The 13,698-nt window shown below is 33.5% G+C and overlaps 1 protein-coding gene across 4 annotated transcripts in view; it reads right to left on the bottom strand.

Moving 5' to 3' along the window:
• Positions 1-13,698, bottom strand: part of LOC145254915 (fatty acid synthase-like) — a 158,325-nt gene that overhangs the window by 38,311 nt on the left and 106,316 nt on the right. For all 4 annotated transcript variants that reach the window (XM_080113874.1, XM_080113875.1, XM_080113877.1 and 1 more), the window contains exons 12-17: positions 8,502-8,803; positions 7,239-7,624; positions 5,760-6,002; positions 4,640-4,816; positions 2,882-4,100; positions 115-251 (exon numbers count right to left, since the gene is read on the bottom strand). In XM_080113874.1, coding sequence (XP_079970000.1) covers positions 115-251; positions 2,882-4,100; positions 4,640-4,816; positions 5,760-6,002; positions 7,239-7,624; positions 8,502-8,803 — 2,464 coding nt within the window. The remainder of the gene's footprint in view (positions 1-114; positions 252-2,881; positions 4,101-4,639; positions 4,817-5,759; positions 6,003-7,238; positions 7,625-8,501; positions 8,804-13,698) is intronic.

The raw sequence follows: 13,698 nt of genomic DNA, 5'->3' as shown, positions 1-13,698 counted from the left end.
AAATGAGGCAGTAGAAGTAGGTACTTAGAGAAAAAAAGAAATCGGAAAGCCTGGTTGAGTAATTGGGATACTCTTAAGAGGGCCACTAATTACAGAATAGAAAAAAAATCTTACCGTTTTCTAAGGGAAAATGTCTGAATGATCCCCATTTGCCATCTTGGTAAATGTTCATGACAAGATCTTTAACCCGAAGACTCTCAAAGAGATCATCAGTTAATTCCAGTTTTTCATCAGAAGCATTAAATATACACCTATAATAAAGGAGGTAAAAGATGAAATATTAAATGGAAAAACTAAAGTTTTTTTTTATTATTATTGAACGAGAGAAACTTTTATAAAATAACTGGGTTATATCGATTTCGAGAACGTGAATAATGTATAGAGAAAAAAAAAAAAAAAAAAAAATCGAGATGAATTTTCCAGTATGGGGAGTCAGGTCTTCAACCCCACTTGTGGGTGAAGAGAGCAGCTCAAAAATCTTTCTAAATAACTTCAGCTTTAAATAAGATTTATTTTTATAAAATTTGGTTACTATTCATTTCATATACAAGTGATGGGATAATTCCAATACCCCCACCCCACCCCGGATTCAGATACCATTATTGATTCTGTAATAAATTCCTCAATCTATATATCTAGAAAAGTGAACGTGTCTGTATGTGTGAGTACATTTCCCTATGCCATAACTCTGTCAATTTTGAGTCTACAGACTCGAAATTTGATATACAGGGTACTGAGATTTGGGAAAATCGATGGGATCGGTTTTCGGCCAGTAATTTGGCGATTAAGGGGTCAAAGTTCAACGATTTGACCTTTGAGAACTCTACCAAACTGACAATTTTCGGTCTAAAGACTTGAAATTTTAGATATAGGTTCATTGGACATGGATCTAACTTAACTTAATTTGAGCCCAAAATAAATTTTAAGGGGTCATAATAGGGGTCAAAGTTAAAAAAATTGACCACTTTTTTTTTGCTCAACATACATCTCCAAATACCCGGGCAATGCGGGACACCCATGCTAGTACGTATATATTTTTGTTTAATCTATCCATCTATCTAGGTGTGTGTGCATTTCCCTATGCAATAACTAAGTTTTAAGTCTACAGACTCGAAATTTGATATACAGGGTACGGAGATTTGGGAAAAATCGATGTGATTGGTTTTCGGCCAGAAATTTGGCTGTTAAGGGATCAAAGTTCAGCGGTTTGCCCTTTGAGAACACTACCAAACTCCGACAATTTTGGGTCTTTACATTTGAAATTTTAGATATAGGTTCCTTGGACATGGATCTAACTTAACTCGATTTGATCCCAAAACAATAAATTTTAAGGGGGGTCAAAATTAAAATTGAACGCTTTTTTTTTCACTCAACATACACCTTCCAATACCCGGGCAACGCCGGGCACCCATGTTAGTTCTTTATAAATCTCTGCATATTTAACTATAAAATTGTTAATTCTTCCCCCAGATTACCATGAAAACACATGGTAAATGTGCATAGGTTTTCTCATGCTGAGGTGCCTGGGCTATATATTTTAGTTTTACTGGTAGTTTACAAATCAAATATTCTTACCAGAAGATTTTATTTTAAACAAAAAATAAAAAAAAAATTAGAGGAATCATTTTTGGCATCACAAAATAGGCACAAATTTTTCCGATTCCAATACCCTCAAAAGTTCTGATTTTTTCAAATCCAGATTAATCATCCCAACACAGACAAAAAAATTGCCATAAATTAGAATTCTATTTAATGTATTTAAATCTAAACGTTTTCTCTTTAAAAATATACAATTCATTTTCTGACACTTATACAGCATGGCACACAGACAAATATTGCATTACAAGTAAAAGCTTTACTGAATTTTTGAGATGAGGATTGGTTATTCATCGGACTACTGTTCTCATCTTGACTGAAAAATCACTCAAGATGAGAACAGTTCGATGAATCCAAATACAAAGTAAAAACTTTTTAATATACTTATAGATCATGCAAAAATAAGTATCCTCAACTAAAATTAGTAATAGAATTTTAATTAAATTTATATTCAAACACTGTTTTTGAATAATTAATAGACTAAGAAATTATGATGCCCTGCTGCATGAAAAATTTATGACAATGCAGCCAAACAAGGCCACAAGCATACGAGTAACATGAGCACGTTACTAGAAACAAAGTTACAATGGAGTAAAGTTAAAACATTTAAAAATTAAGGCATATCATTAAGTTTCAGAATTATTTTTATGTAAATGTAAATATTTAATAATTGCGCACATTTTTTTTTTTTAAATGTATTCATAGGATACAGTGTTCTGTCCAGCCCAGAATAGATTCCTTAATATTTCTCTCCATTTTAAGGCTTTTCTTTAAGGATTTCGTTCAAACCTGTTCACCTGACTGAGGCTTCCAGTGTCTGCTGATCCTTTTTAGCCATCTTCCTTACTGCTCTCATGGCATAGTTTTCTATATCTTTAAATAGGCATTTTTAAGAATCACTAGTAAGAATTATTGCGTCTCTTAGCACAGAATTGAATAATGCAAACAATTATTCTTAGTATTATTTCTTTATATAAAAAAAAAACAAAAAAAAAACTTTACTCTTCAACCAATTTGTGAAATCTATTTGTTTCCATTTTGTATTTACATGTTTCTGAAACTGTTCCTATTCCTTTTCAGAATAATCTTTGTTAATTAGCAATAAACCTGTATCTAAAAAACCTGTATCTAAAATATACCATGCCTCAGAAGGATTGTCAATAAGAGTTTATGCTGTCCGAGGGTTGCACATTTCCTGCGAAACAACTCGGACAGTATAGGTGATAGCCAGCGTTGGGTAAAGCTAGTACCGTTACGTAAAAATAAAGCAAAATAAAATATTTACCGAATTTTAGATCCGGAATCTTCCATTCTAAGACAGGTTGTAAGTCCAAGAATGCCATTTATTGGACAGGAGAGAGAGACAAGCCAAAGTCTGTCCACACCATCGTTTGTGAGAGATTCACAAGAAGTTTTCAGTTCTTCAAACCATTTTGGTTCAAGAGTATCAATTAACAGTTTTTTAAATTTCAGAGTTTTAACCATTTTACGAAGCAGATATATATCAGACACCGGGCCAGACACCGTACAGATGACTTCCAAGCCAGAATCAGCAAACGCTTGTTTCATTTCCTGTGGAGTCAAGAAAAAGTCCTTTCTCACTTGGGTAACTTTGGAGTAGTCAGTTACAAGCGCCTCAAGACAAGCAGGAATTTCTAAATTGTGTGCACACTCTTCGAGAATGAGGAAACCTTTCTCATCTAAAGTGGCGGCCAGGTTTTTCAGACATTTTGCAAAGTCAGTTTGTTTATGCAGGATATTGCTTGCAATCGCAACATCGAAGACACTCTGGGGACCGAGATCCGCTGCTGGATCCCATTTTATAAACTCAACACCAGCTGCATTTGTCGTATCAAGTTCTTCATCACTGCTGCTGCTCCCTGTGTAGTTGACAAGCACAATTGGCTGCGACAAAAGGTATGGAATAACTTTTTGATAAAACTGTGCCCGTGATGCATCCACTTCGAAAACCTTCAGTTTTGTTTTGGAGGTATTTTCGACAACAATGTCCAAATAATTCTTCAAGATCTCTGGGCGTTTAGAAGCAGCCAATAAGCGATCTGATAATAATTCGGCCTCAAACGAGGAGAGGAGATTTTCGATAGTGCTCACTTTCAGTACAGTTAAATTGTGGATCTTGTTCAAAACTTGCAGAAATCCACAGTTTGGCAGAGACAACATTTGTTCAAGAGATTTCACAGAGGGGCTGGTTGTATTATCTGATGCCAAAGTCTTCAAGAGAGAAGTGTTAGGAAACGCAAGGTCTGTGGAAATTTTGCTCAGCAAAGAACTGCAAATAACTGAGCAAGCTTGGATATAGGTAGTAAGGTTAGGGTCGACTACAGATTCGGTAAAGTCAAAGTTGTAAGGTTGAAAATGAAATTTCTCCAAAGAGGGCGCTCTTTGTATGTGACGGCGTGGGGCAACTGTTGCATGAAGGCCAAGAATCTCAACAGTACCGGCTGCGCAAGTGTCGATCTCCGAGTCTGTATTTACAAAAATAGCTAGAAGAAAAAAAAAATTGTATTTCAATTAAAACGACAATATTAAAACGACAATATTAAAACGACAATATTAAAACGACAATATTAAAACGACAATATTAAAACGACAATATTAAAACGACAATATTAAAACGACAATATTAAAACGACAATATTAAAACGACAATATTAAAACGACAATATTAAAACGACAATATTAAAACGACAATATTAAAACGACAATATTAAAACGACAATATTAAAACGACAATATTAAAACGACAATATTAAAACGACAATACAGTAGAAGCCCAGGATACGATGGCCCTAAGATACATTTTTTTTTTTCAGATTACAATGTGCAATACAAGATTTTTCCAGCTCCTGGTTACAGTATTTGCCCAGTCTTACAGCGTTATGTTATTTGATTATATACTGTACTGTATTTTGTCACTAATTTTTAATGCCGTATTCCAGGGTTCTACTGTATTTAAAAAAAAAAAAAAAAAAAAAAAAAAGTAAATAAAATGAGGAGCTTTATATAAAGATTGAAAATTTACCTTGTCCATCATTATAGTCTTTAGCAGACTGCGGGTGATTTTTGGGATCAACATAAATGGATTTGATTCTTGTTGGTAGCCGGAGACCCTGGCCAGAAATTTTTAACACTGACATCTGTAGCATTGTATCCAAAAAGGTTACCCAGTTTTGATTCCAAAGTAAATTACCTTTCGTACCTGTTAAACAGCAAGTTAGAATGATTGAAATGAGGTAGAGAAAGAAAAGGGGGGACAAATATTTATTCATGCTGTATGTTTGTAATTTGTATCGTTCAGTCGTTTCCAAATATTAATTAGTATTCATATATTTCAATTCAGTTTGTAAAAGAAAAAGGTTACTATTGGAAAATTTCCAAAATTTTAAGTTTAGTAAATAGAAAATTCCATTAGAAGTTAAATAAAACTAGAATCATGTTCAGGAAGTTGCATCATGAGCAGAAAAGGCTGAAATGACACTTGAGAAAAATGAACCTTTTTAGCAGTTCTTGAAGTTCCATCTAAGATTATATTTTAATGTCTTTCATATGAACTGTGCTGTAAAAATGTTAGAATTGACAGTTACGTTAATCAGGAAGTAAAAATATCTTAGATTGTTCCTTCATATTTTAATGATTTTGTTTTAAATAAGGATGGGAATGACAAAAGGGGCCATTATTTTCTATAGTATATCAACCTTTTAGGTTATTTAATGTCAAATTATATTTTAATACCTGTAAAATATGGCAGTTATAAATAAACCTTTATGAATTATCTGGTGGAAAAATATTAACATACACTGAAAATTATGTAAATTAATCCAGTAGAATTTTAATTAAAAGTATCAATTTTGAATAATGCTATTCCTCATCTTCCAGTAAAATCATTTGACTTATCTCCCTTGAATCGGTCATAATAGCATAGTTAAGATGTCAGACTAGATTAATTTTTACTTCTAGTCTATGTCCATATTTTTCCACTATAAGTAAATAATTTCCAAATTTTTCCCACTATTTTTTAACTGCCATATGTGTTCACATAAAACAAGTTTTTATGCTTAAAGTTTTGAATATCTTCAAATATTTATAGATCAGTTTGTTTATAAAATTAATCAATGCAGGTGATAATTGTCAGAGTTACCTACCGTCATTGTCAGTGGCTAGAATACCTTGAAAGGTTGGACCGTAGTCATAGCCACGAAGACTCAAAGTTCTGTAAACTTCAGTAGAATTTAAATTCAATCTTGAATCTTCTAAAAGATTTAATGGCACCAAATCTGGTCTTTCATCTGCTCGAGAGATTCGTCCACTCGCCACAAGAGAGGCACCTTCAACAATTTCAAATTCTCCGGTTGCCGTCATTATACTCACATCAAAATTGATAATTCCTGAAAGAAACAAAAATTAATCTTATGTTCATAGGTTTTGTCAGTCTGCCACAATTTTTCTGCCATTCTAAATTTCGCTATTCACTTTCAAATATACAATGCAGATTATTAATTATTAATGCATATAAAAAAAAGATTCATTATCTAAGAAAATGGTGGTAATTTAAGAATTTAAAGTGCTTCAGTTTTTAACATGACTTTTAGTAAAATCCCCTTGAAATCTGCTTATCTGAAATGTTTTATGGTTAGTGAGTACTGATAGTTACATCTTATAAGCTAGAATCTGAAATCTAGGAAAAAAAAAACAAACTCATCACGTGTCTTAACTGTGGTTGTCAAAAAGACAGCACTATCATGGTGGAGGTTTAATGAGGTTTTCAGTATTTTTATATTTGAAAAATGTGTTCCAATTGTATTAAAATAAGGAAATCACTAAAGGAAGATGCATCTTATATATAAACAGATTTTGTTAGCAAGTCTGTCAAAATTTCATTTCTTTTTCAATGTCATAAATATAGTGAAAATTGTCTCATTTGAAATATTAAATTTTAACTATGTGGAAAATTGTCGCTGTTATACATGTCCTCAATGATCTAAGGAAGATAACTATTTTATGATATCAGCATACCGTGAGCACCCACTTTCTGGCAACTTTAGCTCCCTATTTCGTATGTTTTTTTTTCTTAGTTATTGTGATAAATTTTTTTAAATTTTTATTTAAAAAGAAACAAATTCTAATTGAATGCAAGATTCTTCAAGAAACATCACAAAAGTACGATTCTTTAATATAAAATTTTTTTTATTTTTTTAATAGTTTAAAACTTCTTTAAATTCTTCCATACAATTTGGGACACTAAAACTAAAACATTACAAAACATTAATAACAAAAAAGCTGATATTTGGGTTTGGCAATGAATTCTCTGGAAAAGTATTGCAGAGTGAAATGTAATATTTATTAAGCAACTTTGACTTTAATGAAACAGATTAGAACACCAAGTAAAATTGCTCTAGCGGATCAACTAAAGACATGCCTTTAAAAAGTTGTTTAAAAGGTATTCCGGTCTGTTTAAATATCACATTTAAAATTGTTGTAGACAAATAATTTTTATATTAAAACCTGTTTCTCTAATGGTTTTCTTTGGATGCCATCTTGTTTTTGCTGAATGTGTGATAGAGGAGAAGAGTAATGTAAGTAATACAAATTTCACATTAAACGACAAAAGGTTGTAACCTTACCAGAAGGTGGCATAATGGTAGCTCTGTGAATTGTAACGTCCTGAAACTGGATGGGCAGTTGTTCATAGAAAGTCCCACACAGCCTGGCATATGCTCTCCAGGCTAAAACTAAATATCCAGTGGCAGGGTAGAGGACACGACCATCAATTTTATGACCAAGGATATAGTAATCCTTCGCTTCGGGATTGGATGCATCCACTTGGATGGTGCAAGAATTTTCGCTGCCACTGTTAGAAAATAAGAAATCCTCTTGTGTGGGGACTGCCCAAGATTCGGAGTGATCCCACCTGACAAGAGATCCAATCATGTTGGTACCGCGACCAACGGGAAAAGTCACCGGTTCAAAGATTTTCATCGGGTTGAAATTCAGGCTCTCAAGGAAACACCTAAAAGTAAATTAAGGGACTTTTAGAATTTTATAAATGTAAAGGACAAGGACGGGGGAATGGGGCATATGTGTTTGTGGGCTTTACAAAATTTAATGAGAAACTTTTGTAGCTAAGAAAATAATTTTGTAACAAATCCACTTACTAATAGTAACAAGAGTTACAAGTTAGGTTTTAGAATAAGCGAGGATCATTTGGAGGGAGAGGGATTTTCGAAGCCAAGGACCATGTGGGGGTTGGATGCCCCAGAGCTGGGGAACCATCTAGGGATGGAGTGCCTTGGAGCCGGGGACCATGGGGGGGGGGGGGGGGGGCTGAATGCCCTGGAATGGGGGACCATCTGGGACAATCCTCTAAGCCAGCCCTTATATTTTACTCTAGAACAAGGAAATTAAGAGGAAAAAAAAAAAAAAAAGACAAGGGTGGGGTTGGGATCAAATTACATTTACTGTCAATTTATTGGGTAACTTACTTGGGTGGAGAAAAAAATGCTAGTCCATAACACCCCAACAAAGAACAAAAGGGCGGGGAGAATCAGATTTATATACCCATGACAATATATACCAAAAATCACAAATTGGTCAAATAGTTTTATTTTCACAAAGAAAATTTCTAAGCAATTTGAGTTTTTCTATTGTCTCATCCACCCCCAGGTTAAGAATGGCTTTCTAAAATCTTGCAAAGTGTAAATTATTTGGAATTATCTCTTCTATCCTGCAAAATGTGGTTAATAGATCATCGATTAGCCATAAAATTTGATTTTTGTTTTAAAGAAACTTGTGATTTCTGGTGTATAGAGTTTTGTCATTGGAAAGACTAACCCCCACCCAAGAGTTATGGACTTACTATGGACACTAGAAAAAAAAAAATTACTTACTTTCCAAGATTTGTATAGAAAAACTCTAGATTATTCGGGTGACCCTTTTTCATGAGACCCACAAAGAAACAGCTGATGTCAAGACTTCTCTTTAAGAGAGCCTGCAGCAAACAATGTGGGGCTATTTCGATGACGAGGGCATTACCAGGAATGTGTTGAAGAGCTTCTCTGAAGAGGACTGGGCTCACAAGATTGTTCACATGATAATTGGGAGAAGAGAGTTTGGCTAAAGGCGTGTCCCATTGAGATTCAGGAATGGACGAGCTGACCCAGCGCGAGGAACGTGGTTTTGGAACAATTACCTAGAGTAGAAGGAAAAAAAAAAAAAAATTAGTCTTTTAGAAGAGACATATCAAACTCAGAATCACTCAGTTCAACCATCAGAAGATAAGTATTCATAGAATATCTGCAGATAATCTTTGTACGTGGCTTTTCTCAGGAATGCCAGTCCCAGCATGACCTCTCCCCATTTAATGAGGCATACATTTTTTCAAATGAGGCAAAAATAAATTTAGGCCACGGAGATGTGTCACGACCTCCATATTCCTTTAGACATACATCAGCTGTAATTTCTGCCATTCATATGCACCAAACATGCAGCACATTGCATGTTTGCAGTGTTATGAGGGACCCACACATAATTTTATCAAACATTTTCGATTATCACAAAACATTTTTATCAAAATAGTACATTTACTTTTCTCATCTTGGATGTTATTCTTCTGTTTCAGCCAATGTAACTTCCAATTTTCAGTAATGTAGTAATAAATAGTAAGATACTATCTAAAGTTTTAAGGCTCCAAAATTCATGAGAATTATCTATATAGCACAATAGATAAAGTACTAAGTATAATCAGTTTTAAGTGTTATATTGTGACTTTTGGCACTAGTTGTTATATTAGTTGTATAAGGTATTGCATCTCAATCCCTGATAACAGTCGCAATAACAAATTTAGTGTATGATAGCAAGAAAGACAGTATTAAGTTAAATATTTATTGAATAAAGGGATGAAAATTTCTTAAGTTCCAAGAAGATGAAAATAAAATCCTTGTCTTTAAGGTTTGTTAGTCAAAATAATTAGAAATGTCTATTGTTGATAAGTTTCCGAGAAGGAAATAAGATCCTTATTAAAGTTATTAAAAGTATGGATAATTTGAAATATCTCTTATTAAGGTTTGTTTTTGTCGATAGTGAACAAATGGCTTCTGCTACTTGAAAAAGGGCAAAGACGTTAAAGTTAATTATTGCTGCTGCTGTTAAAGAAAGAGTAACCCATACAATTTGTTAGGTCTGCCTCAACTAGCGCTGTTGCTACTGCTGCTGTTAGAGTTGTCAACTCCGCTACTACTGCTACTAAACTGACATTGCAAGTGATTATATATCATGCACATGGACATAGTTGTAGGCATATTTTCAGGTATAAACAATTGGGAACTTTTGCTGCTAGGTATCTTAAGGATATGATTAGCCTTGCCATAAGGAATGTTGGTTTCCCCAGATTCCACATTTCTTTTCCATTAAAACTGGTGTGAGTGAATTTAGATTAAGTTTGTCACTTGAAGTCTATAAATATGGGATCACATATTTTCGTATCTGTCAAAATTTTCTCAGTGTAACTATTTTCTTGGGCAATGTGTTTTGCCCAATAATTCTCTGCTATAATGAACTGTGCATCTTAGTGGAAGGATGGGTACAAAAAGCATAGTTTCTGACAGCTTCATGTGTCGTTAACAGTTGATTGAATATCGAAGTAAAACACAGGTTGGTGCCATGTCACATCAGTGGCTGCTCCCGGTGTTTGGGTGTCTTCACTTCTGATGCAAATTGTGTTTTGTTTATTTGTTATAGATTCGATGGAGATCTTGTATTTCACAATACAACATATGTGACAGTCTTCTAAGGGGTGGGGAAATTAAAAGTTCCATTCTCAGCACAGTGCCCAAGTCCTAATACAATCAAGAGTTACTTCAGGCTTTTATCCAATCATAGCTGAAAGAACAAGAACAATCTGTCAATTGAATAAAAGGTTCAGCTTGAAATTCCATAATGATTCTGAGAGTCAAAATATTCCTAAAAAGGTCAGAGGTTTACATCAGTCAAAATGTTGCGAGATTAACATCCAGGACAAAAACAGTAATTTGAATAATCCAAATTCTAAATCTAAGAATTTTGAAATGTACAATATGTATATAAATTAACCCCACCCATCACTTATTTAATTACATTTAATATTTATTCACAGCAGAAAAATATTTATAATTAAACAAACATAAGCATTGTAAATTAAGCACATGGCCAAAATGGTTTGGAGGGATTGGTGGGCTGTTAGTCGGACAAAAGGTTGATTACTTTGTCTAAACTAGTCTCATTGACCATAATATCGCATTCACTGTATTGATTAATCTTATAAGATGCAATTTTTTTTTTTTTTTTTTTAAATGAATTTTATTAAAAGATTATGTAGAGTCGGACAAATTACAAACAAAAAAATACAAATAAAAAAAATAAAAGTAAAAATAAAGAACCAAATAAAATAAGATGCGGATGTAGTTAGTAAAGATTAACCGTTTAGTGGATTGCTTAGAAACATTGGAAAAAGGCAGGTTAATCAAGTGGGAGTGGGAATTAGTGGGAGATAAAAGAAAAAATATGGATGAAACAGAGGAAAGGATAATGTTCTTCGAAATAAAGTAAAAAAAAAAAAAAAAATAGTTGCATTTAAATTAATGTCAGTTTTATGTGTGACAACTTTTAGAAGTTTATTTCCAAACTATCCCCCCCCCCCCATCTCTGACCAGGTAATTATTTAAACTACATAACTCAAAATGTGAAAGATTTTCCTTGGAAGTCATTTCCTTTATTGGAGCAAGATATTTATAAGCTGGATGCCTTTCTTGACACCAATCCAGCAAAGCGATAAGGACCAATCTTTTATCAAGTGATTACCTATCAAGGAATGAATGTCGAAAAATAAGTTGCGTGGGTTCGCAATCTCCACCAAGTGGAAGATGCGACTCCTGATACCTAATAAGCACTTCATTCTCTCAAACTGAAAGCTTTTAGTTCTTTTACAAATTTGTTGACAGGTTCAGTAGAACTGGAAAATGGTCAGAGTCTTCAGCTTAGTTTAATTTGCTTCATGGCACGTCAAACATTCATGAATTACTAGACTACCCGTGACCTGTTGGGTCTGTGTATATTATAGCTAATGAATAGTGAGTATACAGAATTAATGTATAAACTCACAAAAACTGAATCTGTGCGCAAAGACAAACGTGGCAACCAGTGAAAACCTGCAATTTTACACGTGCGCAAAAATAATTGAACGCACACACGCATGAAAACAAACATAGCAACCGGCAAAGACAATACTGAATAAATTGGGTAATAAAGGTCTTATCATTGCCCTTAGATTAAATGAAAAATCCTTTATAAAGATGTAATCTGAAAAAAAAAAAAAAAAAAAAAAAAAAAAGTGAAAAGAAAAATACAAGGAGAGAGTGTGTATCATACAGGTCTACTCTAGTTTTGTGTGTTAACAGCCTTAAAAATATCATTAAATAACAATTAACTGATTAATAGTAAATAGTGAAACCTTTACAAAGAAAAATTAACCCCACCCCCACGTTTTTTGGGAACTTATGACCCTAGAGGAAAAGCTAACAATTACATGTCTTGCTACATTGCCAAGAACAGGGCCTCATTTTACATTAAATTTATATAGGAAAGTGATCTCCATGTTAGGAAATATGTCGAACATAAGAAATATAGTAAATCATATTGTAGGCACGTTTTATCGGAAGTGAAGGTCAGCTGATTGGATCTGCGTGCGAGTCACGTGATCAGGTTAGCTGGAGTCAGTGAGTTTGGGTTTGGACGTAGAGAAGAACAGACAGCTTAACAGGTCGTCCCCTCCTCTGGGGGGGGGGGGCACAGACGGGTAAATAAGACCTATGCATTCACTTTTTACTGTTTTTTTTTTTTTCAGATTACAATGTGGAATCTGCGATCGACACCTGGAAGGTGAATAAAAACTATAAAACCATTCATCATCTTGGAGTGAATGCATATTCGTCCAAAACAAGGTTCCAGTCTCCCCATCCAAGAATGAGTGAAGGTAGACAATCTGGTGGACAAGATCAACAACGCATGAAGGTATGTCCAAAATACATGTACCCTCCCACACACACAAGCATATGAACAATTAGATCACAAATAGACCGCAACACTTAGACGATCACACACAACAGTACCCTTTTAATGACACAATACAACACCCATGTTAAAATATTAATTTTAATTATTTAAAAAAAAAAAAAAAAAAAAAAAAAGTCCTTTTCTATTATCTTTAAAGGCCGTTGAAAGGTATTAGCCAAAATAATAAATTTTGATTTCTTTTTTTAGAAGGTAAACTACACTGGGTTAGGGCGTAAAAAACCCAAAATATTTTTTTTTAAACATGTAAATTGATCTTTTTTACATTAGAGAAACATTTGCTTTGTATTTTTTTGTAAACAATTCCAACTTGCATTGAAAAAATACAATTAAAATAATCGGCAATAATTTTGGACACGAATATAGTAGTTTTTAAAAAATAATTGAAAAGAAATCAATATTTAAAGATTTGGGGTTCAGTTTCACATACATTCTAGTAAATCGATCCCCCATTTTCAGAATCAAGTTACAGCTCCGATTTGACAGTTCCTTTTTCAAAAATCAAAACCTTATTCTCCATTTTATTTTCCTCACAAGGCAATGGTTTAGGTAGAGTTTAGTTCATTAAGAAAGCTTAAAATTTCAACTGCACCCAAACCACAGATGTAATAGCATATTTTTTGTTTTGGACATTAATAAAATGTGATGTAGCATTCTTAAATGTAAAGAAATGTTTGGAATTAAGAAAATCCGTTTTTCGGTGAATGATGCACATTTATTACTATTTTCATCTTTTCATCTCAACTTAAATTAATGTTTCCTGAAGACTTCAAACTTTTTCTGTGTTGCCATTTCATCTGAGCCGCCCACCAATAACTGCTAAAGAGTCAAAATTTATAAACTGGAACTTGGTAGGCATAGTTAAACAATGCATATGCTCTACACATGCATAAATATACATACGCTTAACCGTGTTAATTTGTCAAGTTTTGATATGCATATGTCATTAGCTCAAATGGTAGCAAATATCACTAAGGAGCT

Source organism: Euprymna scolopes, chromosome 30, assembly GCF_053919585.1.
Source record: "Euprymna scolopes isolate OS-2025 chromosome 30, ASM5391958v1, whole genome shotgun sequence".
Taxonomy (NCBI): Eukaryota; Metazoa; Mollusca; class Cephalopoda; order Sepiida; family Sepiolidae; genus Euprymna; species Euprymna scolopes.
The sequence above is the reverse complement of the archived record's forward strand: the minus strand, read 5'-3'. Positions and strand labels throughout refer to the sequence as shown.